The sequence below is a fragment of the Pleurodeles waltl genome, chromosome 6 (genome assembly GCF_031143425.1).
Source record: "Pleurodeles waltl isolate 20211129_DDA chromosome 6, aPleWal1.hap1.20221129, whole genome shotgun sequence".
Lineage (NCBI taxonomy): Eukaryota > Metazoa > Chordata > Amphibia > Caudata > Salamandridae > Pleurodeles > Pleurodeles waltl.
Genome location: NC_090445.1, coordinates 1,692,430,598 through 1,692,455,601, shown reverse-complemented (window position 1 = coordinate 1,692,455,601; position 25,004 = coordinate 1,692,430,598). Strand labels below are relative to the sequence as shown.

The following is a 25,004-nucleotide window of genomic DNA, read 5'->3' as shown; positions in this document are numbered from 1 at the left end:
GTGATTGGTCACCAGAGGTATTTTCATTTTAAGCCGTGAAGATTGCAGCAAGTTGTTTGATTGCTAAGCTTTGAACTTGCACAATATTGGCCTCTGGGTCTTGAAATAAAATGTAGAGCTTCCTCAGCCTTGGTGGGCAAACAATCTAGATTTTATTAAAGACGCAGAGGCTAAAATTACCCCTCACAAATTACCAACACCAATAATTTGAAATATTTATTTTCTTTCAGTGCAAGTTTGATCAAGTGGAAATGTTGGAAGATGGGAGAATTGGTTACAGATGAAGATTTCTGCGAACATACTGGACTTTCTGTTGGAGATATAAAGGACTTTGCTGTTTTGAGTTTGCAGCTTTTATAAAAGAAGGGTGCGGGTTAGTTGCGCCGAGCTTTATTGTCTTTAGAAAGTTCTTGTGTTCTGTATTCCTTAAGCTTTAAAGGGGCTGCTGAGTGACAGTGGTAAAGGAGTTAATGCATAATATTAGTCTCTGCATCTTTAATAAAATCCAGATTTTCTGTCCACCGGGGCAGAGGAAAATCTACATTTGCTGCACTTGCCAGCTCATCCATCTACTGCACAGTTTGCATGTTTCAAAAAATGTTTCTAAATTACATTTCTGAAAATGTTCTTAAGAAGTGTCACATGAGATGTCTTACTATGCAGTGGCAGGCCCTTTGCGAATGTCAGCTGGTCATTTTTAAATTGCTGGTTGTGTAGACTGGTGGTTCACTGTTACTAAAGAGCTGCAGGTTTTGAATCAACCGTAATAGTGAAATAATAATTCCACCCCAAGGATGGTACCTGACATTGCATAATTTGCCTTTCCCTGCTGCATAATTCATACTCCCAACTCTGCATATTTCAGTGGCCCTGTCTATTCTATACCACACCGTTATTTGCACTTCGCCGTAAATCTAGGGATTTATGGTGAACATCTCAAGTTAATCAAACCGTGAATTACCTTTGCAATCTAAATGAATCCCTTCAGTTTTTAACTTGGGTGGAAGTTTCCTGTGCCTAGTATGACACTCTTTCATTTGGACTGATTTCCTTATGCTTTCTTTTAGAAAGACAGTCTCCAAATAAAAGCCAAATGTTCGCAGTTCCTACATTGAGCACTAGATGGCAATGTTGGACCCCTTTTCTCCTCAATATATTCATAACTTGAAGCTCAAGGTACACGGAGTTCTTCAAGTAAGTTCTTCAAATAAATTAGGAAATTAAAAAAGACGTGCGCACTCAGTCAGAAGTACAGATGACAAGCTGTACTGTCGGAGCAACTTTTACTTAAAAGATAAAGAAATGTCAGGTCTGAGTACGGCTGCATAGCTAGAGAAACTGTTAAAAGCTCCATATTTCCAAGATGAACGCTTCCAGAGGTAAGGCCTAAATCCCCAACACCAGCATCTGAATGCTTCAAGATAGCGTTTTGAAGGTAACCTCGACGCTACACGGCGGGCCCGCGGCCAAAAGGCGTGCTCGGCCTTATTTGTCAAGATGCAAACACATAAAGATGTCAGCGCAAACTGTTTGCTAATTAACACTTTAAGAAGACACAAATTAGTTATGCGTGGCTAAGAGCAATTATAATCAAGACGAATTTCCCTGGCCTTTTGCTGGAGCCAGTGTTTTAGAAACTGAAATCAAGCCAGTTTAGCAGATATGTTCATTTACAGAACATTTCGTTGGAAAGCACTCTGGAGGATTGAGTGCAAACACAACATATTACATTACATATTTATACTAGAGAGGCTTATATTCCTGTACAATAAAACTAAGCATTTTAAGGATTCCAGGGACTGTCTTCAAACAGCCGAATTTGCAAGCACACAGCAATGAGGTGCGTAAATTAGGAACCTTTCGTCTCTTCGGAGACTTATTAATATTCAGTGCTCCGTGTTCTAATTAGTGCCTCCTCGAAAGAAACACCAGGAAAAAACGCTGAATTTTCCTGCTGGAATGGTAAACGTGTAAAAGTCAGTTTGGGTTAAAAGCTGCCATTTCTTTCTTCAGATAAAGGAAGCCTCGGGCCTCTGGTAATGACCGGGCGTTAATTATTCAGAGAGGGGAACGTACGCGCACATCATTCCCAAACTCCAGCTGCTCCACATTTCATCAGGAGTACTTTACTACAGAGATTCTCAGCCTTTTAACATCTGTGGATCCCCACTTTATCATTACTGGAACCAGAGGATCCCCATACTGGAGTCCAGGGAACCCCCACTGAGTCATTACTGGAAGCCGGGGGACCCCGGCTTAAACACTGTTGATGATTTGAACCACAAAACAATTCACAAAAAATACAGAAACAAGCATTAATCAAACACTGCACAAATGATAACACATTTTATGTAATTTGCAAAGAAATATTTAAAACAATTAATAGGCAGGTTGGAGCTTTTCTAAATTCAACTAAAGCCACACATCGTCCATACTGCATTCTGCTTGATGCCCCCGCGCTGCTCCCACCAATCAATGAGGATACTAGTTTAAATTCTAGCCTCCAATTTCAAAATCCTTGACATTTACAGTATGTTTTACAGTGTTAAATTGTACATTTAGCCATTTTATATGCACTTTATTAATCTGTTAATATTTAGCTTTCTAAGCAGTCACAGACTCACTAAGGAGGCTTCTTTGATCCCCAGGGGTCCTTGGACCACGGGCTGGGACCCACTAGTTTACTAGTTTTCAAACTCTGTTTTCTGCTTCATATGCTTTGGGGTTCAAACCATGTTGGCTCTGCAACTACAAAGGGTGGGACTCCGATCAGCATTGCTCATGGCACCTCGGGCTGCGCCCTCCCCACCCCCTGGCCCTTCCAGGTGGGCCACCTAGGACAGGGAAGGAGAAAGAAACAAAGCCATGCAAGGAGTTGCTTGTCTGGTTATTAACACACCGTAATTTATCACGTTTGACTTGCCTTTCTGCTAGTAAATTGAATCTGCTTTAGAGTAAGGGTGAATGGTAAAAATGAACAAACAACAGCAAAGCCAATCTGAAGATGTGGGGCCTTTTCTTTGGTAGATACAGCTGCAGACTTGCTTGCAAATGTTTTATTTTATTACTTTCCAAGTATGCTTTTGCCCACAGGGGCGGTACCCAAATGTTGTGGGGGAGGAACCCAAACAGCAACTTCATGGTGGGAACTCAATAAAATGCATGAAGACAGGTCTGGTGCGTCATCACTGCCATTATGGATAATTGACTTATAGTATCACCATGAACAGTCACAAGAGGGCAGCAGATTACATAAAATAGCCCAAATGCCTTCTTCAAAGAAAAGAGGGAGTGTTCTAACGGCAAAGTCTCATTTTTCCTGGGGCTTTCAAAATCCATGTACCCGACCTACCTGTATTGTTACCTGGCCCAACTTGTTACATGAGACAAGTCAAGTTCCAGGTGGTCCAACACATACCACTTTAAAGCATGTGACTATAATGCACATTGCATGAAAGTAACCTCCCTCAGCCAGCGGCACCCCACATTCTGGAAGCAGAATAAAGAATTGGGGCTCATGGCCCATAATCTGAGGAGACAGCCGTCAGACCAGATATACATGTATGTCCTAAGGCGATTCGCAGCAATTGGGATAGCTTCGACCTCAAAACACAACTACCTCAGGTTACCAGATGTTCATCGATAGGTGTGCACATTATGTGCTACCAACAACTATCAGTGGGCGACACAGAGGTCATTGTTAGCTAAATAGCCCAGAGTTAGTCAAGAAGAGCTTGCATGACAAACCTTGTGGCAAGATGTACACATGATGGGGGTACGCAAGTCTGACACACGGCATCTCTTCCGAAATAACGTCTCTCTTCAGACACCGACTGGGTCACTGAGGTAGTACTTCTCAAAGAATAAATCCTTGAGGAAGTACTTCTTGTTGACTGTGTTACTGAGGAAGTGCTCCTTCTAGATTGTGTTATTGAGGAAATGCTTCACGTGGACTGTATTACAGAGGAAGTGCTTCACGTAGACTGTGTTACAGAGGAAGTGCTTCACGTGGACTTTGTTACTGAGGAAGTGCTTCACGTGGACTGTGTTACTGAGGAACTGCTTCATGTGAACTGTGTTACCAAGGAAGTGCTTCACGTGGACTGTGTTACTGAGGAAGCGCTTCACGTGGACTGTGTTACTGAGGAAGCGCTTCACGTGGACTGGGTTACTGAGGAACTGCTTTATGTGGACTGGGTTACTGAGGGAGTGCTTCACGTTGACTGTGTTACTGAGGGAGTGCTTCACGTGGACTGGGTTGCTGAGGAACTGCTTCACGTGGACTGGGTTGCTGAGGAACTGCTTCACGTGGACTGTGTAACTGAGGAGGAGCTTCACGTGGACTGCGTTACTGAGGAAGCGCTTCACGTGGACTGGGTTACTGAGGAACTGCTTTATGTGGACTGGGTTACTGAGGGAGTGCTTCACGTGGACTGTGTTACTGAGGGAGTGCTTCACGCGGACTGGGTTGCTGAGGAACTGCTTCACGTGGACTGTGTTAGAGGAACTACTTCACGTGGACTGTGTAACTGAGGAAGAGCTTCACGTGGACTGTGTTACTGAGGAAGTGCTTCTCATGGATTGTGTTATACGGGTAGTGCGTCTCATAGATGGTGTTACTGAGGAAGTGCTTCACGTGGACTGTGTTACTGAGGGAGTGCTTCATGTGGACTGGGTTGCTGAGGAACTGCTTCACGTGGACTGTGTTAGAGGAACTGCTTCACGTGGACTGTGTAACTGAGGAAGAGCTTCACGTGGACTGGGTTACTGAGGAACTGCTTTATGTGGACTGGGTTACTGAGGGAGTGCTTCACGTGGACTGTGTTACTGAGGGAGTGCTTCACGCGGACTGGGTTGCTGAGGAACTGCTTCACGTGGACTGTGTTAGAGGAACTGCTTCACGTGGACAGTGTAACTGAGGAAGAGCTTCACGTGGACTGCGTTACTGAGGAAGTGCTTCTCATGGATTGTGTTATACGGGTAGTGCTTCTCACAGATGGTGTTACTGAGGAAGTGCTTCTGGTGGACAGTGTTACTGAGGTGGTGCTTCTCATAGATTGAGCTACATATGACCCTAGTTGTGTCTTCGCTGGAAGCATCATTGACTAGTGGTCACTGGCGAGCATTACTGGGAGCCAGAGCAGTCCACATTGGGATGATGATGAAATAAACTTGAGTCCAGTCTATCCAGAGCATGCTGCCCCTACAGCTTCTCTCAAACCATTTAAAGACCAAGGTTTAAAGTGCACTTGAGATCTATCCTTTCAGAGCAGCAGCAAACCTCAGGCATCTATAGTCCAAGATCAGGGACCACTTCTCGATTCGGAGTCCATCGCGATGAGGCTTTTCTATTAAACTAGGCCATCTTAAACTTAAGATAGCTTCCACTGTGGCAGAAAAACGCCTTTTTTTAATCCAAGTATGGAAATAAAGTTACCTCAACTTTTCTTGAGAGCGCACAGTGCACTTGTGCAAGGGAGGCACAGTAGTAACATTGAGGCACAAAGTTTTGGGAATGGGGTCTCAGTTCCAAGTTCTCTTTTCAGCATTATCCCGCCCTAGGGACCCCAAGCACAAACAACCACAGCAGCACAAACTGCGCAGACCTAGTGTTTCGATAACCAGTGGCATTGAGGACATCTGTCCAAGTGTTGCAGTCTGGCACTGCGACTACCAACCGAAGCAACACCGCAAACAGCGCCTTCGACTGTATTAGGTACCTTCAGGCATCTCCCACCTTTTTGGTAGTAAAAGCTACTTATGTTGGTGAAAATCATGCAGAGCTACGATTATTATTAGACTTTTAATGCTGACTATATCAGACAAGTTTACATGTTTCTTTTAAATATAAACTTTTCAGAATTTGTAGGCTGCACACAGGAAAGCTACTTGTGCGTAGCTCGAGAGCTACCAGTAGCTCACAAGTTATTTGTTGCAGACCACTGCAAGTTTAATCAACACCAATAAAAGTACCTGTGTTGAAAACGTGTACGACATGGACTGAAAGAATCTCATACAAAAACTGTGAAGCAATAAGCGAAAGCTCGACTCACCTCTTTTTCGATGTCTGCCAAAGATTTGATTGGAATTCCCAGCAGATCGACCTGCTGCAGCTGTGGACCAGAAACATCAGACAGTTACATGAATGTGGCAACCAGGTTAATACAAAAGCATGAAGACTGCAACAATCATGTATTCCAGGTGTTAGGGCTGTGGGTGATGCTAAGCCAATGTCCTAGCGCTGTGGGCAAACACACGGTTCATTCTTTGGGGCAGATTGCTACAACAAAACAAACGCTTGGCTGAACACTACACTCAGCTTTGGGTCACAATTACTTTCTTCTGTGCTTTAGTTGTACAGGAGGACAGAAATAAAATGTTATTGTAGTTCAAAGGACAAAGGTGTTATCACCTGCAGGTGATCTTTTGTTCTTCTCTGGGGCTACGTCACTTTCCTCTGCTGGAATCAGAACAAACTTTATTCCATCGTCCTAGTGAGAAGATCTCTTGGGATATTAGAGCAAACTTTAATCACTTTTATTATGGCACAGGTCTGTGTGCTACAAAAACTTTATTCCATCGTATTGCTGGGAAGATCTCTTGATGATACAAGAGGTTACTTTATTTTATTTTCTTATGGCGTAGGGCTGTGTGCTACATCTGACCACAATTTATCCCGTTGTGTTTCTGAGAAGATCTCTTGGTGACATCGGAGCGCACTTTATTCCGTTTTCTGACGGCGTAGGTCTGTGTGATATGTCTGACCACACGAGTCAATCATATTATGATGATTTCAGAGGGCACTTTAATTCTGTTTTCTTATGGTAGAGGTCTGTGTGTTATATCTCACCACAGTTTATGCCACTGTGCTCTTGGGCAGATCTCTGGGGGATACCAGAGCCCTCTTTCTCCCACTGTCTTACGGTGCAGGTTTTGAGTTATAGAAGACCACAGTATACTCTCTTCTAACGCGGCCCAGGCGTAGTATCACACTAGTCTTATTGGACCCCAGCTCTACGGATGATATCAGATACTCTTTATTCCTTTTTCTAATCTCTGATTAGTCAGTGATCACTGATCTCCCTTTATTTCATGCTTCGTTCTCTGTGGTTGATTGCACAGTATGTCCCTTTCCTACTGGTGGGTGATGTCAGATCTCACGTTGTTTACTTTTCCTATGGCGCCATCCTTGGCTACCCAAATCATTCGATTAAATTTTACTCCTTATATCCTTGGTTGATGTCACAGCTTGGCATATCAGACACAAGTGATTCAATTTTCCTATTGGTTAGATTGATGAATGATATCAGATCGTGTTTCATCCTATTCTCCAGTCGCGTCAGTCTTTGGCTGATATCAGTGCCTTTCATTCAATTGTTCAGTGTGTGACGTAAAACCATTCTTTAGTCTACCTTTGAAAAGAAAGCCTGAGTGTAGATTGTATCAGATTATATGTTATTCTCTTTCAATGGCCATATGCTTAAGCAGTGACATCACAAATAATTATTTTTCTGTGGTTGGAGCAGAGATTGGCACAGAATATAATTTCATTCTAATTCATTGGCTGATGACTGTTGATGTTATCACTTCAGATGACACGTCATTTCATTGGCTGCCGCCCAGGGCTGCAGGTGTTATCAGATCACACTTTGTTTCATTGGCTGCCGCCCAGGGCTGAGGGTGTTATCAGATCACATTTTATTTCACTGGCTGCAGCCCAAAGCTCAGGGTGTTATCAGATCACAATTTATTTCACTGGCAGCAGCCTAGGCCTGAGGGTGTTATGACATCACAATTTATTTCACTGGCTGCAGCCTAGGCCTGAGGGTGTTATGACATCACACTTTATTTCACTGGCTGCAGCCTGGGCCTGAGGGTGTTATGACATCACACTTTATTTCACTGGCTGCAGCCTGGGCCTGAGGGTGTTATGACATCACACTTTATTTCACTGGCAGCAGCCTAGGCCTGAGGGTGTTATGACATCACACTTTATTTCACTGGCAGCAGCCTAGGCCTAGGGTGTTATGACATCACACTTTATTTCACGGGCAGCAGCCTAGGCCTAGGGTGTTATGACATCACACTTTATTTCACTGGCAGCAGCCTAGGCCTAGGGTGTTATGACATCACACTTTATTTCACTGGCAGCAGCGTAGGCCTAGGGTGTTATGACATCACACTTTATTTCACTGGCAGCAGCCTAGGCCTAGGGTGTTATGACATCACACTTTATTTCACTGGCTGCAGCCTGGGCCTAGGGTGTTATGACATCACACTTTATTTCACTGGCTGCAGCCTAGGCCTAGGGTGTTATGACATCACACTTTATTTCACTGGCTGCAGCCTAGGCCTAGGGTGTTATGACATCACACTTTATTTCACGGGCAGCAGCCTAGGCCTAGGGTGTTATGACATCACACTTTATTTCACTGGCTGCTGCCTAGGCCTAGGGTGTTATGACATCACACTTTATTTCACTGGCTGCAGCCTAGGCCTAGGGTGTTATGACATCACACTTTATTTCACTGGCTGCAGCCTAGGCCTAGGGTGTTATGACATCACACTTTATTTCACTGGCTGCAGCCTAGGCCTAGGGTGTTATGACATCACACTTTATTTCACTGGCTGCAGCCTAGGCCTGAGGGTGTTATGACATCACACTTTATTTCACTGGCTGCAGCCTAGGCCTGAGGGTGTTATGACATCACACTTTATTTCACTGGCTGCAGCCTAGGCCTGAGGGTGTTATGACATCACACTTTATTTCACTGGCAGCAGCGTAGGCCTAGGGTGTTATGACATCACACTTTATTTCACTGGCAGCAGCGTAGGCCTAGGGTGTTATGACATCACACTTTATTTCACTGGCTGCAGCCTGGGCCTAGGGTGTTATGACATCACACTTTATTTCACGGGCAGCAGCCTAGGCCTAGGGTGTTATGACATCACACTTTATTTCACTGGCTGCAGCCTGGGCCTAGGGTGTTATGACATCACACTTTATTTCACTGGCTGCAGCCTGGGCCTAGGGTGCTATGACATCACACTTTATTTCACGGGCAGCAGCCTAGGCCTGAGGGTGTTATGACATCACACTTTATTTCACTGGCTGCAGCCTGGGCCTAGGGTGTTATGACATCACACTTTATTTCACTGGCAGCAGCCTAGGCCTAGGGTGTTATGACATCACACTTTATTTCACGGGCAGCAGCCTAGGCCTAGGGTGTTATGACATCACACTTTATTTCACTGGCTGCAGCCTGGGCCTAGGGTGTTATGACATCACACTTTATTTCACTGGCAGCAGCCTATGCCTGAGGGTGTTATGACATCACACTTTATTTCACTGGCAGCAGCCTAGGCCTAGGGTGTTATGACATCACACTTTATTTCACGGGCTGAGGGAGTCATCAGATCACACTATATTACATTGGTTGCAGCCTAGGGCTGTGGGTGTTCTCAGATCACACTCTATTCCACCGCCTGCGGCCCAAGGGCGCGGGTGCTATCAGAAGACACTCATCCACCGTCTGCAGGTGATATCAGATCACACGTTACTCCTCTCACTGCAGAGTAACACTGAGGGAATTACCAGTTCACTCTTTAATCCACTAGCTGAGGTATAGTACTGCGGGTTATTCCACCAACTCCAGCTGAGGACTGTGGGTGTTATCAGATGACTGACTGCAGCTTAGTGCTTAGGACTGCGAGTGTTGTCAGATTACACTTTACTCACCTCGCTGAGGCTAAGTGCTGTGGGCGTTGCTAGATCACACACTATTACAAGGGCTGAGTGTCACTGCCTTGGACCTGTAAAGCGATCTGATCCCTTTCAGCTGGGTTCGCTATGTGTATATATATATATACATATATATATATATATACATGGAAAATGTCACTTACCCAGTGTACATCTGTTCGTGGCATGTTGCGCTGCAGATTCACATGCTGTGCACTGTTCCTGCCATCTAGTGCTGGGCTCGGAGTGTTACAAGTTTTTTTTCTTCGAAGAAGTCTTTTCGAGTCACGAGACCGAGGGACTCCTCCCATTCGGCTCCATTGCGCATGGGCGTCGACTCCATCTTAGATTGTTTTCCCCGCAGAGGGTGGGGTAGGAGTTGTGAGTATACTAGATGTGCCCATGCAATGGAGTAGGTATGTATGTACTTAATGTGTATCAAAAGAATAATTATTTATAAATTTACAATTTTCATTCAACTAATAACGGCTACAGGCTACCGGGGAGGTGGGAGGGCGCATGTGAATCTGCAGCGTCTCATGCCACAAACAGATGTACACTGGGTAAGTGACATTTTCCGTTCGATGGCATGTGTAGCCGCAGATACACATGCTGTGCATAGACTAACAAGCAGTAATCTCCCCAAAAGCAGTGGTTTAGCCTGTAGGAGTTGAAGTTGTCTGAAATAATGTTCTTAATACAGCCTGTCCTACTGTGGCTTGTTGCGTTGCTAACACATCTACACAGTGAATGTATGAGGCGTAGACCAGGTGGCTGCCTTACAAATTTCTGTCATAGGTATATTCCCTAGAAAAGCCATTGTGGCACCTTTCTTTTTAGTGGAATGTGCTCTTGGTGTAATAGGTCAATCTTTTTTTGCTTTAATATAGCAAGTTTGAATACATTTAACTATCCATCTGGTGATCCCTTGTTTGGATATAGGATAACCTGCATGAGGTTTTTGGAAGGCTACAAACAATTGTTATGTTTTACAAAATTGTTTTGTTCTCTCAATGTAATACATTAGTGCTCTTTTAATGACTAATGTATGTAAGGCTCTTTCGGCTACCGAGTCTGGTTGCTGAAAGAAGAATGGGAGTTCCACAGTTTGGTTGAGGTGGAATGGTGATATGACCTTTGGTAAGAATTTGGGATTTGTACGGAGAACTACTTTATGTTTATGTATTTGTATAAAGGGTTCTTGAATAGTAAATGCTTGTATCTCACTTACTCTTCTAAGTGATGTGATAGCTATTAGAAATGCTACTTTCCAAGTCAGGTATTGCATTTCACAAGAATGCATGGGTTCGAATGGTGGGCCCATGAGTTGTTTTAATACAATATTAAGGTTCCACAAAGGTACTGGTGGTGTCCTTGGGGGTATGATTCTTTTTAGTCCCTCCATAAATGCTTTAATGACTGGTATTCTAAAAAGCAATCTTGTATGTGTAATCTGCAGATAGGCAGATATTGCAGTGAGATGTATTTTAATGGAAGAGAATGCTAGATTAGACTTTTGTAAGTGTAATAAGTAGCTTGCAATGTCCTTTGTGGAGGCATGTAGTGGTTGAATCTGATTAGTGTGGCAATAGCAAACAAATCTTTTCCATTTGTTTGCGTAACAATGTCTTGTAGGTTTTCTAGCTTGTTTAATGACCTCCATACACTCTTGTGTAAGGTTTAAATGTCTGAATTCTAAAACTTCAGGAGCCAGATTGCTAGATTGAGCGATGCTGGATTCGGGTGTCTGATCTGTTGTTTGTGTTGTGTTAACAGATCTGGTATGTTTGGTAATTTGACGTGAGGTACTACTGACAAGTCCAACAGTGTTGTGTACCACGGTTGGCGAGCCCAGGTTGGAGCTATGAGTATTAGTTTGAGTTTGTTTTGACTTAGTTTTTTGACCAGATAAGGAATGAGTGGGAGAGGGGGAAAAGCGTAAGCAAATATCCCTGACCAACTGATCCATAACGCATTGCCCTTGGACTGAGGGTGTGGGGTATCTGGACACGAAGTTTAGGCATTTTGCATTTTCTTTTGTTGCAAATAGGTCTATATTTGGTGTTCCCCAGCGGAGGAAGTGATCCTGTAGGATCTGGGGATGAATTTCCCATTCGTGAGTTTGCTGGTGATCTCGACTGAGATTGTCGGCTAACTGGTTCTGAATACCTGGGATGTATTGCGCTATCAGGCGAATGTGATTGTGAATTGCCCAATGCCAAATCTTTTGTGCTAAGATACACAGTTGTGAAGAGTGTGTCCCCCCTTGTTTGTTGAGATAATACATTGTTGTCGGTTTTGACAAGAATGTGTTTGTGGGCTACCAGTGGTTGAAATGCTTTCAATGCTAGAAACACTGCCAACAGTTCTAAATGATTTATGTGCAGTTGTTTTTGTTGAATGTTCCATTGTCCCTGTATACTCTGCTGGTTGAGGTGTGCTCCCCACCCCATCATGGAAGCATCTGTTGTGATCACGCATTGAGGCACTGGGTCTTGGGAATGGCCGCCCTTGGTTTAAATTTATAGGGTTCCACCATTGAAGCGAGAAGTGTGTCTGGCGGTCTACCAACACTAGATCTTGGAGTTGACCCTGTGCCTGTGTCCATTGTTTTGCTAGGCACTGTTGTAAGGGCCGCATGTGTAATCTTGCGTTTGGGACAATGGCTATGCATGAAGACATCATGCCTAGAAGTTTCATTACAAACCTTATTGGGTAGTGTTGGTTTGACTGTATGCTTGATGTTATGTTTTGGAACGTTTGGACTCTTTGTGGGCTTGGAGTGGCAATCGCCTTTTGTGTGTTGATTGTTGCTCCCAAGTATTGTTGTATTTGGGATGGTTGCAGATGTGATTTCTGGTAATTTATAGAGAACCCTAGTTTGTGTAGAGTTTCTATGACGTATTGCGTGTGAAGAAGACACTGTTGTTGAGTGTTGGTTTTTATTAGCCAGTCGTCTAAATATGGGAATACGTGCATGTGCTGTCTCCTTATGTGAGCGGCTACTACTGCTAGGCATTTTGTGAATACCCTTGGGGCTGTTGTTATCCCGAATGGTAGCACTTTGAATTGATAGTGTACGCCGTGCATTACAAACCTTAAGTATTTTCTGTGAGAAGGATGGTTGGGTATGTGGAAATACGCATCCTTGAGATCCAATATTAACATGTAGTCCTCCTTTTTTAGTAAGGGAACCACGTCTTGAAGTGTTACCATGTGGAAGTGGTCTGATTTGATGAAGAGATTCAGTGTTCTGAGATCTAAGATAGGTCTTAAAGTTTTGTCCTTTTTTGGAATATAGTGAGAAGACGCCTGTTCCTTTCTGATGGTTGGGTACTAGCTCTATTGCTTGTTTTTTTAATAGTGCCTGCACTTCTATTTGTAATAGGTGTAAGTGTTGTTTGGACAGATTGTGTGCTCTTGATGGCACATCTGGCGGGAAATTTCTGAATTCTATGCAATAACCATGTTGGATAATTGATAGGACCCATGCGTCTGTGGTAATGTGTGTCCAGTTTTGATAATATGCGGTTAGTCTCCCCCCCACTGGTGATAAGTGTTGGGGTTTTGTGACAGTGAAGTCACAGTTTGGTCTGGTTTGTTTTGGTTGCCTGGAACTTTCCCCTTCCTCTCGGGAATTGTCCTCTGTAGGAACCACGAAACCCTCCCCTTTGATATTGTGCCTGATAGGTGGGTCTGGTTTGAGAGGTGGAAGGCTCTGGTGTTTGCTGTCGAAAACCTCCTCTGAATTGTGGTTTCCTAAAGGTGCCTCTGACTTGTGGGGAGTAGAGCGCGCCCATGGCTTTGGCCGTGTCCGTGTCTTTTTATAACTTTTCAATTGCTGTGTCCACTTCCGGCCCAAACAATTGTTCTTGGTTAAATGGCATGTTAAACACCGCTTGTTGGATTTCTGGCTTGAATCCAGAGCTTCTTAACCATACATGTCTGCGAATGGTTACCGCAGTGTTGACCGTTCGTGCTGCCGTGTCTGCCGAGTCTAGTGCGGAACTTATTTGGTTGTTGGATATGGCCTGTCCTTCTTCCACAACCTGCTGGGCACGTTTCTGGTGTTCTTTGGGCAAGTGTTGTATAATGTGTTGCATCTCATCCCAGTGTGCCCTGTCGTAGCGAGCAAGTAGGGCTTGTGAATTAGCGATCTGCCATTGATTGGCTGCTTGTGCTGCCACTCGTTTGCCCGCTGCGTCAAACTTTCTGCTCTCTTTGTCAGGCGGTGGAGCGTCTCCTGACGATTGAGAGTTTGCTCTCTTTCTTGCTGCTCCTACAACCACTGAGTCCGGTGTAAGGTTTTGTGTTATGAACACAGGATCCGTTGGGGGAGGCTTGTACTTCTTCTCCACCCTAGGCGTGATAGCCCTTCCTTTAACTGGCTCCTGGAATACTTGTTTTGCGTGTTTGAGCATACCCGGGAGCATTGGCAGACTCTGATAGGAAGCGTGGGTGGATGCCAAGGTGTTAAACAGGAAATCATCCTCTATTGGCTCTGAATGCATTGCTAAGTTGTGGAACGTAGCTGCCCTGGATAGTACCTGCGTATATGCAGTACTGTCCTCTGGAGGTGACGGCTTTGTTGGATAACAATCCGGACTGTTATCCGATACTGGTGCATCATATAAGTCTCATGCATCAGCATCATCCTGTGTCATCCCTGTATGTGTGGGTGACTGCATTGGAGGTGTTCGCACTGGAGACAGTTGTGGTGAGTGTGGTGGGGACGGTTGTGGTGAAAACCTTGGTGGTGGGGATTTTTCTCTAGCCACCTTCGCCTTAGGCTGCATTTCTGTCTCCTGAAATACCAGGTTTTTTTTTAGACTTGATTGGAGGGAGAGTTTGTATTTTTCCAGTCTCTTTCTTGATATGGAACCTCCTTTGTGTATGATGCGGTTCGTCCATACTTAATTCCTGCTCAAACCTATGTCTTTCCTTCATTTGGCTGGAAAGTCCTTGCTTTTCTGTGTAAGAGCTTCTTTTCGGCTCCGAAGCCGCTTTTTTTGGTACTGAGGTTTCAGATATTGTCTTTTTCGGTTCCGATTATATTTTTCTCACTTTGGGTGAGTCGAACTCTCGGTGTCGACAGCGTTCGGTGACGGAATCTCGACCGGAGTCGGAAGTCTTCGGCAAATCCCTGGCCTTTTTCGGTGGTGATGTTTGGTCACCTTCTTTTCGATGGGTTAAGCCATGGCCTGTTGGCGGTGGCGTCCCCTTGGACTTAAAGATCTTTGTGTGAGTTTTGGACGGGGCAGGTTTACTCACTGTTCGCTGCACCGTCGAGGTTCGGTCACTTTCGGATTCGTCCGAGTCCGATCCCTGGATGGAAATTCTTTCCTCCTGTCCGACGTCGAGTTGCTCTCTCGGTGTCGACGCCATTTGCAGTCTTCTTGCTCGTCGATCTTGTAGGGTCTTTTTAGATCGAAACGCTCGACAAGCCTCGCAAGTATCCTCCCTGTGTTCCGGTGATAAACACAGATTACAGACCAGGTGCTGGTCTGTATAGGGATACTTCAAATTACACTTCGGACAGAAGCGGAAGGGGGTCCGGTCCATTAGTCTTTGACGATGGATGTGGTCGGGCCGACCATGCCCCGGTGAAGAACGGAAGCCCCGAAGGGCCGCCGGAGCGCTCTTGCTGTCGGTGCCGATACAATAACACTAACCCGGTACCGAACGAGAACAAAACACGTCCGAACCCGATGGCGGAAAGAAAACAATCTAAGATGGAGTCAACGCCCATGCGCAATGGAACCGAAAGGGAGGAGTCCCTCGTCTCGTGACTCGAAAAGACTTCTTCGAAGAAAAACAACTTGTAACACTCCGGATCCAACACTAGGTGGCAGGATAATGCACAGCATGTGTATCTGCAGCTACACATGCCACCGAACATATTTATATATATATATACATATAAATAATGCACATACGTACTTACATGCACACTGGAGTTATCAGATCACACTGCAGGCCACTGGCTGTGGCCTAGGGTTGCGGGTGCTGCAGGTCAACCTTTACGAAGTTAGCTACTTACCCGTAACTCCATTTCTACAGGTTGTGTACCTTCATAGATTCACATGCTTGAGTAATTCCCCATCACCAGGCTGGGAATCCCAGATAATGTTAAACAAACAAGACAGAACAAAAGTGTATGTTAAGGAGCACGGCCACCTCATTTAAAACAACTCAAATTTCAGCCAATCAAGTGGAGGCGCTCAACTTCCTATGACCTCAGAGGTCACCACAGCTCAATTTCTACCCCACGCTGTGTGTGATGGAGTACCTGAACACAACTCCACTTTTACCCCTCTCAAACAGAATCACTATTAGATAATTACTCCTATGTTATATTCCCAGGACTTCAGCCAGTCCTAGCTTTCGCTTCTGCACACTGAGTTGTTTGTAGGGTTAATAAGACAGATCGCCTGGCCCAAGGGAACACAGCTGTCACTATGTCAGAAAGAGAGAAATTATCTCTCTTCAAGCCCTCCTCACAGGAACATTTCTACTGAGGATCAGTGCAATCACTGCACTCACCGTCTCTACACATCTCAACACCATCAGGTTGAGACACTGGCAAGACACTACACTCAAACATGCTTAAAGCAGGGAAAGGAGGCTGGCGTTGTTTCTTATCAAGAAGAAGAAAGCTCCCCTTTCCTAAAGGGGGGGCCTCTTGTCTGGAGATGGTTCCAAAAAGTGTGATCCTCCAAGCACTTCTACGAAGGCAGCACAAAAACATGGAAGCATGCGGAGCGCCCTCACTCCGTTCCATTGGCTGCGGCTGTTATCCTATCACACTGCACTCCCCTGCCTGTGAATTAGGACATAGAGATCTACCAGATCTCACTTTGTTCCACTAGCTGCGGGTGTTATCCAATCACACTGCATTCCACTGGCTGTGGATTAAATTTGATCCAGGTATTATCAGATCACACTGCATTCCACTGGCAGTGGATTAGAACATGAGAGTTTTCAGACATCACTTCCTCTCAGTGGCTGCAGGTGTTATCCTATGACACTGCAGTCCCCTGACTGTGGATTAGGAAAGAGGGATCAACCAGATCTCACTTCGTTCGACTGGCTGCAAGTGTTATCACACTGCAGTCCCCTGGCTATGGTTAGGACAGTGGAAGTTATCTGATTTCACTTTGTTCCATTGGCTGCCGATGTTATCCTATCAGACTGCTGTGGATTAGAACATACGGTTCTACCAGATCTCACTTTGTTCCACTGGCTAGAGTCGTTATCCTATCACACTGCTGTGGATTAGGACATAGGGTTCTACCAGATCTCACTTTGTTCCACTGGCTAGAGTCGTTATCCTATCACACTGCTGTGGATTAGGACATAGGGTTCTACCAGATCTCACTTTGTTCCACTGGCTAGAGTCGTTATCCTATCACACTGCTGTGGATTAGGACATAGGGATCTACCAGATCTCTCTCCTTTCCATTGGCTGCGGGTGTTATCCTACCAGACTGCACTCCCCTGGCTGCGGATTAGGACAGTGGGAGTTATCTGATCTCACTTCGGTCCATTGGCTGCGATTGTTAGTTTATCACACTACTGTGGATTAGGACACAGGGATCTACCAGATCTCACTCATTTCCATTGGTTGCGGGTGTTATCCTACCAGACTGCACTCCCCTGGCTGTGGATTAGGACAGTGGGAGTTATCTGATCTCACTTCGGTCCATTGGCTGCGATTGTTAGTTTATCACACTACTGTGGATTAGGACACAGGGATCTACCAGATCTCACTCATTTCCATTGGTTGCGGGTGTTATCCTACCAGACTGCACTCCCCTGGCTGTGGATTAGGACAGTGGGAGTTATCTGATCTCACTTCGGTCCATTGGCTGCGATTGTTAGTTTATCACACTACTGTGGATTAGGACACAGGGATCTACCAGATCTCACTCATTTCCATTGGTTGCGGGTGTTATCCTACCAGACTGCACTCCCCTGGCTGTGGATTAGGACAGTGGGAGTTATCCGATCTCACTTCGGTCCATTGGCTGCGATTGTTAGTTTATCACACTACTGTGGATTAGGACACAGGGATCGGGCTGCGGGTGTTAACCTATCAGGTTGTACTCCCCCGGCTGTGAATTAGGACAGTGGAATTTATCAGGACTTAATTTGTTGCCACAGTTGCGGCAACTGTACATCGACTAAGAGGATGGAGGTCTCTGAGCAGGAGATCTCGGGAGCCTCTTTCTGTAGTTTGTTTATCACGGAGTTCTATAAAGCGCTAGTTTTTGGTTTTTTTCCTAGCCGCTTCGGAGCGCTTAATTTGACTCGGTTTAACGACGTGGGGCTGATGAATTAAATTAATAGCTTCAAAGCAGAACACATGGGGTTTTCTAAACCACAAGCAAAGCGGTCAGTACCCCAGTAAAGAACTATCCACCTCGGTGTTTGAAGAGCACGCCTTAGATTAGAGACAATAACGGACGGTTACGCACGTAATTAAAAAGTAAGTACGCAAGATTATCAAGTAACGTATTTATGTGTTCAAAAATTAACAAAAAAAAAACAAAAATCCAACATTAAAAAACATGAAATTTAGAACAGAATTAAAGAAAATCGGAAAAGTGAAATAATATTTAGTTCTCATTTATTTGGGCAGGACGACCACTGGATAAAGAGTTCAACTGTGTCCGGAAAGGCTACATTTGGCCACACGGTGGCAGTGACGCTCCATGAAAAGGAAACCCATTGTTCTACTGAAGTGCTATCCTATCCGAGCATCAAACGATTATAACTTCGTGTGCGTGCACAATACACACACAACTAATGAGAAAAAAAAAAAAAAACACAAAGGGAGTTTGAAATACAGTCTGAGATTTACAGCAGCATATTTCACGATTCCGCCTTAGTCCCAGTGGGTGGGCGAGGAAAAGGGGGGGGGGACGGGGGACGGACTGCTGTCTCTTTTCCATGTGCAGCTCAGATAATCGTACGTATTATTCCATTTTTTACTTAAGAGATGTTTTATGTAGCGCAAACTATCTACTGTCCTGGTTTTCAGAGCGCTGTACAGGGAGTAAAATATTATTTCGAAAAATATGCACATGAACAGTGCTGTTTTCCATTTAAGAAATGGAATTGCTTTAGGTGAACAAAATATTAAATATTTAAAATCAAATGTGGATCTTAGAGGGAGGGGGCACAGGCTTACAATGGAAGCAGCCGGGCAGGAGCTGCACATTCAAGATAATATGGCTTAAGCGAAGAACAAACCAAGATAAAGGGAGCCACTGTCTTTATGTAGATGTGGTGCTCGCCCTGACACTTGCTTCGAGCTCAACACGTTGCTGCACCGCGGAAGGCCCTTTGCAAGGCTGGACTGGTCGCCTTTCTGCTGCCCATTGGTATATTTTGGTACTAAACTGTTACTAATGAGGTAAAACCAATGGCCAGATATTGCTACCAAGTTTAAAAATTTTGAAATAATGAAGTTATGCCATTACATGTGTCGCATTACGCTGCATAATTTGCCTTTTCTTGCCGCATGTTTACTCAACCCTGCCGCATAATCTGACCCTCTCCTGCCTTGTAATTCCAGTGGCCCTGCCTGCAGTGTGGCACAAACGCCAGGAAAGAGCAGTCGTGATCAGCACACATCAGAAGATTGGAGCACCCCAAGGCAGAAACATGGGAATACAGTTGAGTCACCAGTGCGCACAAGCACCTCAAGGCTGTTCAACTGGATTTATCTGCTGGAGATCCCAGTAAACCAGCGGCGAGTTACATCATCACTCACATCGAATGCAGCCGACACGTGTTTCGCCTCCAGAGACTTCCTCAAGGCTCCAGAAGTATGGTCCAAGTGTGAATCTGTTGTTTTATGAGGAGTAACCGGTCGGTCTTGAAAAATAATGTGTTGAGCCTATGTTTCATGGTAGTGGTGAGTGGACCCGGCAGTTACGAAGTGCTACGGGTGAAAGTTTGCGCGTATAAGTGCGTGGCGACGTATTCACGTCTGTGGGTCTGTCGTAAGGCGAAAAAGACCTTTTCAGGGTAGTCTCCTCCACTGCGGAAAGAAGTTGTATGGAACATACTAACTGCAGCGTCAATTACACCTTCCTTAAAAAACATGCACATGAGGATAAGGTGCAGCACTATAGAGAGACAAAAAGGTAATTTACTTTTGTAATGTACACATATATTTGATGTTTAAATCTGCATCATCCGAATTTATTCAATAACCGGTTTTATGTCTGCAAAGTTTTGCTAAAATTCATACTTTACCTTCGCAAAATTCCTTTCTGTGGTATGAGGGTATTTTCACTCGAATCGAGCCAAACCGAGCTGGAAAATCTATATGGAAGGTTTCCTGCAATTTAACCTTTCCACAGCTCTTCAGAGCAGAATAGCAAATATTTACACCATTTTTCTTTGCAAGGTTGGAGTTTTTCCAGTGTACAAGAGGCAACGAGACAATTATTTGCCATTCAGCGATCTGCAAAGTTTTCTACAGATTATGCAAAGTTTGAGAAAAAAAAAAAGCTGTGCAATGTCACACACCCTTGGTGGTGGTGGGGAGGGGTGGGTTCTCCTTCACCCGATGTGATTCGCTGAACCCCTGTTGTACCAGCAGGAGGTGAGCACTCCCTGTAGTTGCCACTCAGGCGCTTCAGAGGCCAGACCAGCATTTGAAGGATGCATAGCGCCTAGAAGAGCTCCTAGAGGTGGAAGAAGAAAGGGGGTCGCCGCTCCTGCAAATCACTCCAAGAGCTGAGAGACCAATGGAGCCACAAGTAGACAGATTACATTTTATTAAAATGGAGCTTGCTTGCATTTTTTTGGGCAAACTTGATCCCCAGAAGCCCTGGATGAAATACAAGAGAATTGACAAACGGGAGGAGTTTGACTGTTTCATGGCTCATTAAATGTTTTCAACCGCCACTGATCCCAGGGGCTCACCATGACTGTCATTCCCTCTCGGTTACAATGAGGGGGGGGGGGGTCTCCATTATCCACTGTTGTAACATTTGACAAAAACATTTTAATAGAAAAAAATGAAAATTGTACAGATTCAACAAGATGGGTTTCCCTCCACTTGACCAGGCACATTGCTTCAGGAGCAGCGTGCCATTAATTGAAGGCAACTCCGCTCTGCCGACCTCGCCGCCGTCCCTGCGTGAGGAAGGCCATAGCCGGAGGAAGGCCCTTCCCCCACCACGCCGCCAAGACCTGGAACTCCCTCCCTATCCACCTCAGAGGATCTCCCACTCGATCACAATTCAGAAAGGACCTCAAAACTTGGCTCTTCACCTGAGCCCCTCTGACCTCCACTTACTGCTCCCCCCCTGCCTTGAGACCCTAACGGGTGAATAGCCGCACTTTACAAATACACTGATTGATTGACTGGTTTTAAAAATGTAAGTCTCAGTGAGTACTTTTACCAGGGTGATAATATTAATACTTTTAATCACCTAATTTACTGGTAGTCATTTTCACTTTCCCCTCATCCCGGGTTTGGGCCAAGTGGAAGCAAGTGGGCCCAAAAAATGTGGCGATGTCTCGGGATCTGCTTCACAAGAATTCACCCAGGAGGACACAGGAAGCGCTTTATAGAACCCCTTCATAAATAAATCGTATTCTCCATTTGCCGTAATTACAGAGGTACCTTTTTGGTGCTGCTCAGCCTACCGTAAGCTAGGGCCAAAAGACCCTACGGTGAAATTGAGCTCTACAGTATTTTAAAATTAACACGCAAGTGCACGTGACTTTCAGCCCAACAATCCAGAAAGCCTTGTCAATTAACCCTCCTGCAGTTACACATTTTGAGTTTTATGCACCAACCTTTCCGCACTTTCTGTCTCCTAGGATACCCGAATTTTCAGCAGGAATTTGAAAATCTCGAAATCAGAATCTCTGGCAATTTCTGATGCCAATTTCCACTTATAACTGGGGAAGAATCTGCAAATGTGATAGACTTTCCGCAGGGATACGTGTAGGGCACGCGTGGGACCAAGAGCCTTCCACAGGAAGGGGCAGCCGGGAGGCCACGCCAGAATTGTTAGAACATTCACAAACTTGGTGGGCATTCCCAAACATTCTGAACAACTCCACAATCCTGGAAGCTTGCAGAATTATACACCTTCCAAATGGAGACTTGGGGGTTATTACAACTTTGGAGGAGGTGTTAATCCGTCCCAAAAGTGACGGTAAAGTGACGGATATACCACCAGCCGTATTACGAGTCCATTATATCCTATGGAACTCTTAATACGGCTGGTGGTATATCCGTCACTTTACCGTCACTTTTGGGACGGATTAACATCTCCTCCAAAGTTGTAATTACCCCCTTAATGTGTTATGAAACACCCTTTTAATTCTCTGGGTCTCACAGAGGGAGTTTATCCACCCACAATGGCTTTCCAGGTGGGAAATAAGTAAGGGGTTACATGTTCTAATTCACCTCACAACACAATGTACTCCTGGTTTGTCCAGAGTGAGGGTAAGCGCAGAGGGGAGAATTATGGCTGAATATCTACAATTTGCAAAGATCTTACATGCGCATGTCAGTGAATCCTAAAATACAGAAAAACCCTACACTGTGAAAATGTTTCACTTCTTAAAGAAGTGCCTGAAAAGTTATTTGGATGTCTGTATTCTAATGTAGTGTATTTGGATTTATACCCCGTTGACTACCCCCTGACGAGGTGTCGTGTTCTACGGCAAGTAACACACTACTGTGGAACCCAAGGCTGGGCGTTCATCTGGTTACTGAAAATTGTTGGTTATTGGGATAAGACTTGTGCTCCCAATGTACTCATTCCATGCATCTGCTCCAGTTTGTTTGTTGGAAATGAGATTAATTTGAATCAGGTTTGATCACCAGTGGGGGCTTTGTGAGCTTCTGCATATGGGTGATCGGATGAAAAGGTTGTTTATTGGTAGGTGGCAGGGATATGGCTTCAAAGAAGACACAGCTGTTTTCTAACATCTGGAATAGATGTCTGGGTGTGCAGGAGTATTTTACATCACTCTACTGTAAACTTCAGTAGATTAGGGAGAGTAACACTTTTTAAATACTTTAGTAAAATGCTCTTCTTTTCTGTCACATGCTTTGTAATTCTTAGTTTGTACTTAGTAATTCTCATTACCTCTGCATTACACATATAATATATTTACTCACATTGTAACCTTTATGACTGTTTACGTGCTTCTTTTATGAAAGCTCATCTAGGTTTTAGCTCAGCTCGTGCATTGAGACACTTTAACAAAGACTTACAATTGTATATGGTATTTTGTTTTCTATTCACAATCTTGGGGATCGGTGCATTAATGGATTAGATTTTGGGCCATTCTAGGGAATTTGTACAAAACTGAGCATTTTCATTTTTTTACATCTTTAATCCGGGGTTTTGCTGGGTGGCCCCTGCGTACACTGCTCGGGTTCTAGGACATTATATGGAGGTCAGAAATATCGACCTATTCCACTATCACATCAGTACTTCGATAACTGATGCATCACTATGGTAACTAATTTTTATCTCCACAACACCCAAATTAATCCCATGAACTATTAGACCCACCTACCCTCAGCTAGCGACATAGTGGACGTGATACAATGCGTGCCACACAGTGGGCTCTATCCAGGGCCACTGGAACTATGCGATTGTGCAGCCGCGGCATTTTTCACATATTTAGAGATTTAGGGCCAGATGTACCAAAGGATTTTACCCATTCTGTGTCTATGGGAAAAAGCTTTCGTACATATGGCCCTTACTGCTTTTGCGACAAAATGCATCATCTGCAGATTTTAACCCAAAAGAAATTTCTAGTTAAAAAAATCAAAAGTTAATTAAAATGCAGCAACATGTGTTTCTGCGCAGGGAAAGGCCCATCGCAAAGCTGGACTTGTCTTCTTTTTGTTGCTTAGTGCTATAGTTGGGTTTTAAATCGTACTAATGAGGTGCAATCAAGGCCCAGACAGTGTTACCAAGTTTTAAAATGACAAAATCATGAAGTAATACTATTACAAAATGTGCTGCACTGTGCTGCATAATGTGCCTTTTCTTGCTGTGTGCTTTACTCAACCCTTCCGCATAATTTGACCCTTTCCTGCCGCACAATTTGAGTGGCCCTGGCGACACCACGCACCTGAACGAAGACTTGGAATTCGCTGCCCTTGCATCTCAGGCAAGCTACATCCCTGCCTCAATTCAGTAAGGACCGCAAGCCCTGGCTCTTTGACTGAACCATGGATGCCCCCAGTGCCTTGAGACCCTACGGGTGAGTAGTCGCGCTCTACAAACCTTGATTGACCTGAACACGTCTGTCGGCAGAGATGAAGTATTGTGAAATAATTATTCACTGGACTTTAAAGGAATTCGATTATTTGATTTCCCCACACTTGCTATAATTGTCCAGCTTTGTAAGCAGGTACCTACCTAAGAAATCTTTCTGTAAGTTTTTTGCAATATTTGTTCACCTCACCCCCTTCCTTAGTGACTTCAGCCCTCGTCTATTTCACTGCGTCACAGCCACAGGAAAAATGTGTCAACCTCTTAAAGTATTTTTAGGGGCGAGCGCAAATCGCTTTGTCCCATTTTGTAATCTCTCTTTGGGCTTCTAACCACGCCCATGTCACATAAGTCACATTCATTGGTTCGTGGGCTTGCCTTTTAAAATCCGCTTGCTTTCCTTAGTGAAAGGCATGCATACGTCATGCCTTTTCCGGGGTTTAGCCCTCCTCGAAAGCACCAACCAACTACAGAAAACATATGAGGTTCGATGTTTTCCGTCCGGTTTCTGGACTACTTTTACTCTTTATTTAGCAGCGCTATCTTGCTGGGCAGTAGTCAAGCGCTTTGCGTAACATCGATCCTGTTACATTGATAATTGCACTTTTGCCTGATAATTGCACTTTTGCCGATAGGTTTCACTGTGAGTGAAATTTTATTTTCCTTTGTGCGTCTGCTTTGTGCTGATGGCGGCCGTCAGCTCGCTTATGAGAAACTTTTACTTTTCAGTTTATACAGTAAGAAAAGTCTGGTTAGTTATGTGAAACTGTTTTACTTTTCATTTTCAATTTATATAGCAAAAAAAGTCCGGTTAGGAGTTTACAATGCTAATAGCTCTAACTCGAGCAAACGCGAGACCCATTGCATAACAAATGCTTGTTTAAATAAAGTTGCTTCACTGTATGGTTTGGAAAACTTAATTGCCTAAAACTGAAAAAAAAATCAAAGTTATAAATGTATTAATGCACTCTGATGAAGGACAGACAGCA

The 25,004-nt window shown here is 44.4% G+C and overlaps 1 protein-coding gene across 1 annotated transcript in view; it reads right to left on the bottom strand.

Annotated features, from left to right (window-relative positions):
* Window positions 1-25,004, bottom strand: part of MVB12B (multivesicular body subunit 12B) — a 343,711-nt gene that overhangs the window by 41,483 nt on the left and 277,224 nt on the right. Inside the window, exon 9 of the mRNA XM_069241771.1 lies at window positions 6,054-6,113. Within this exon, the coding sequence (XP_069097872.1) occupies window positions 6,054-6,113 (60 nt within the window). The remainder of the gene's footprint in view (window positions 1-6,053; window positions 6,114-25,004) is intronic.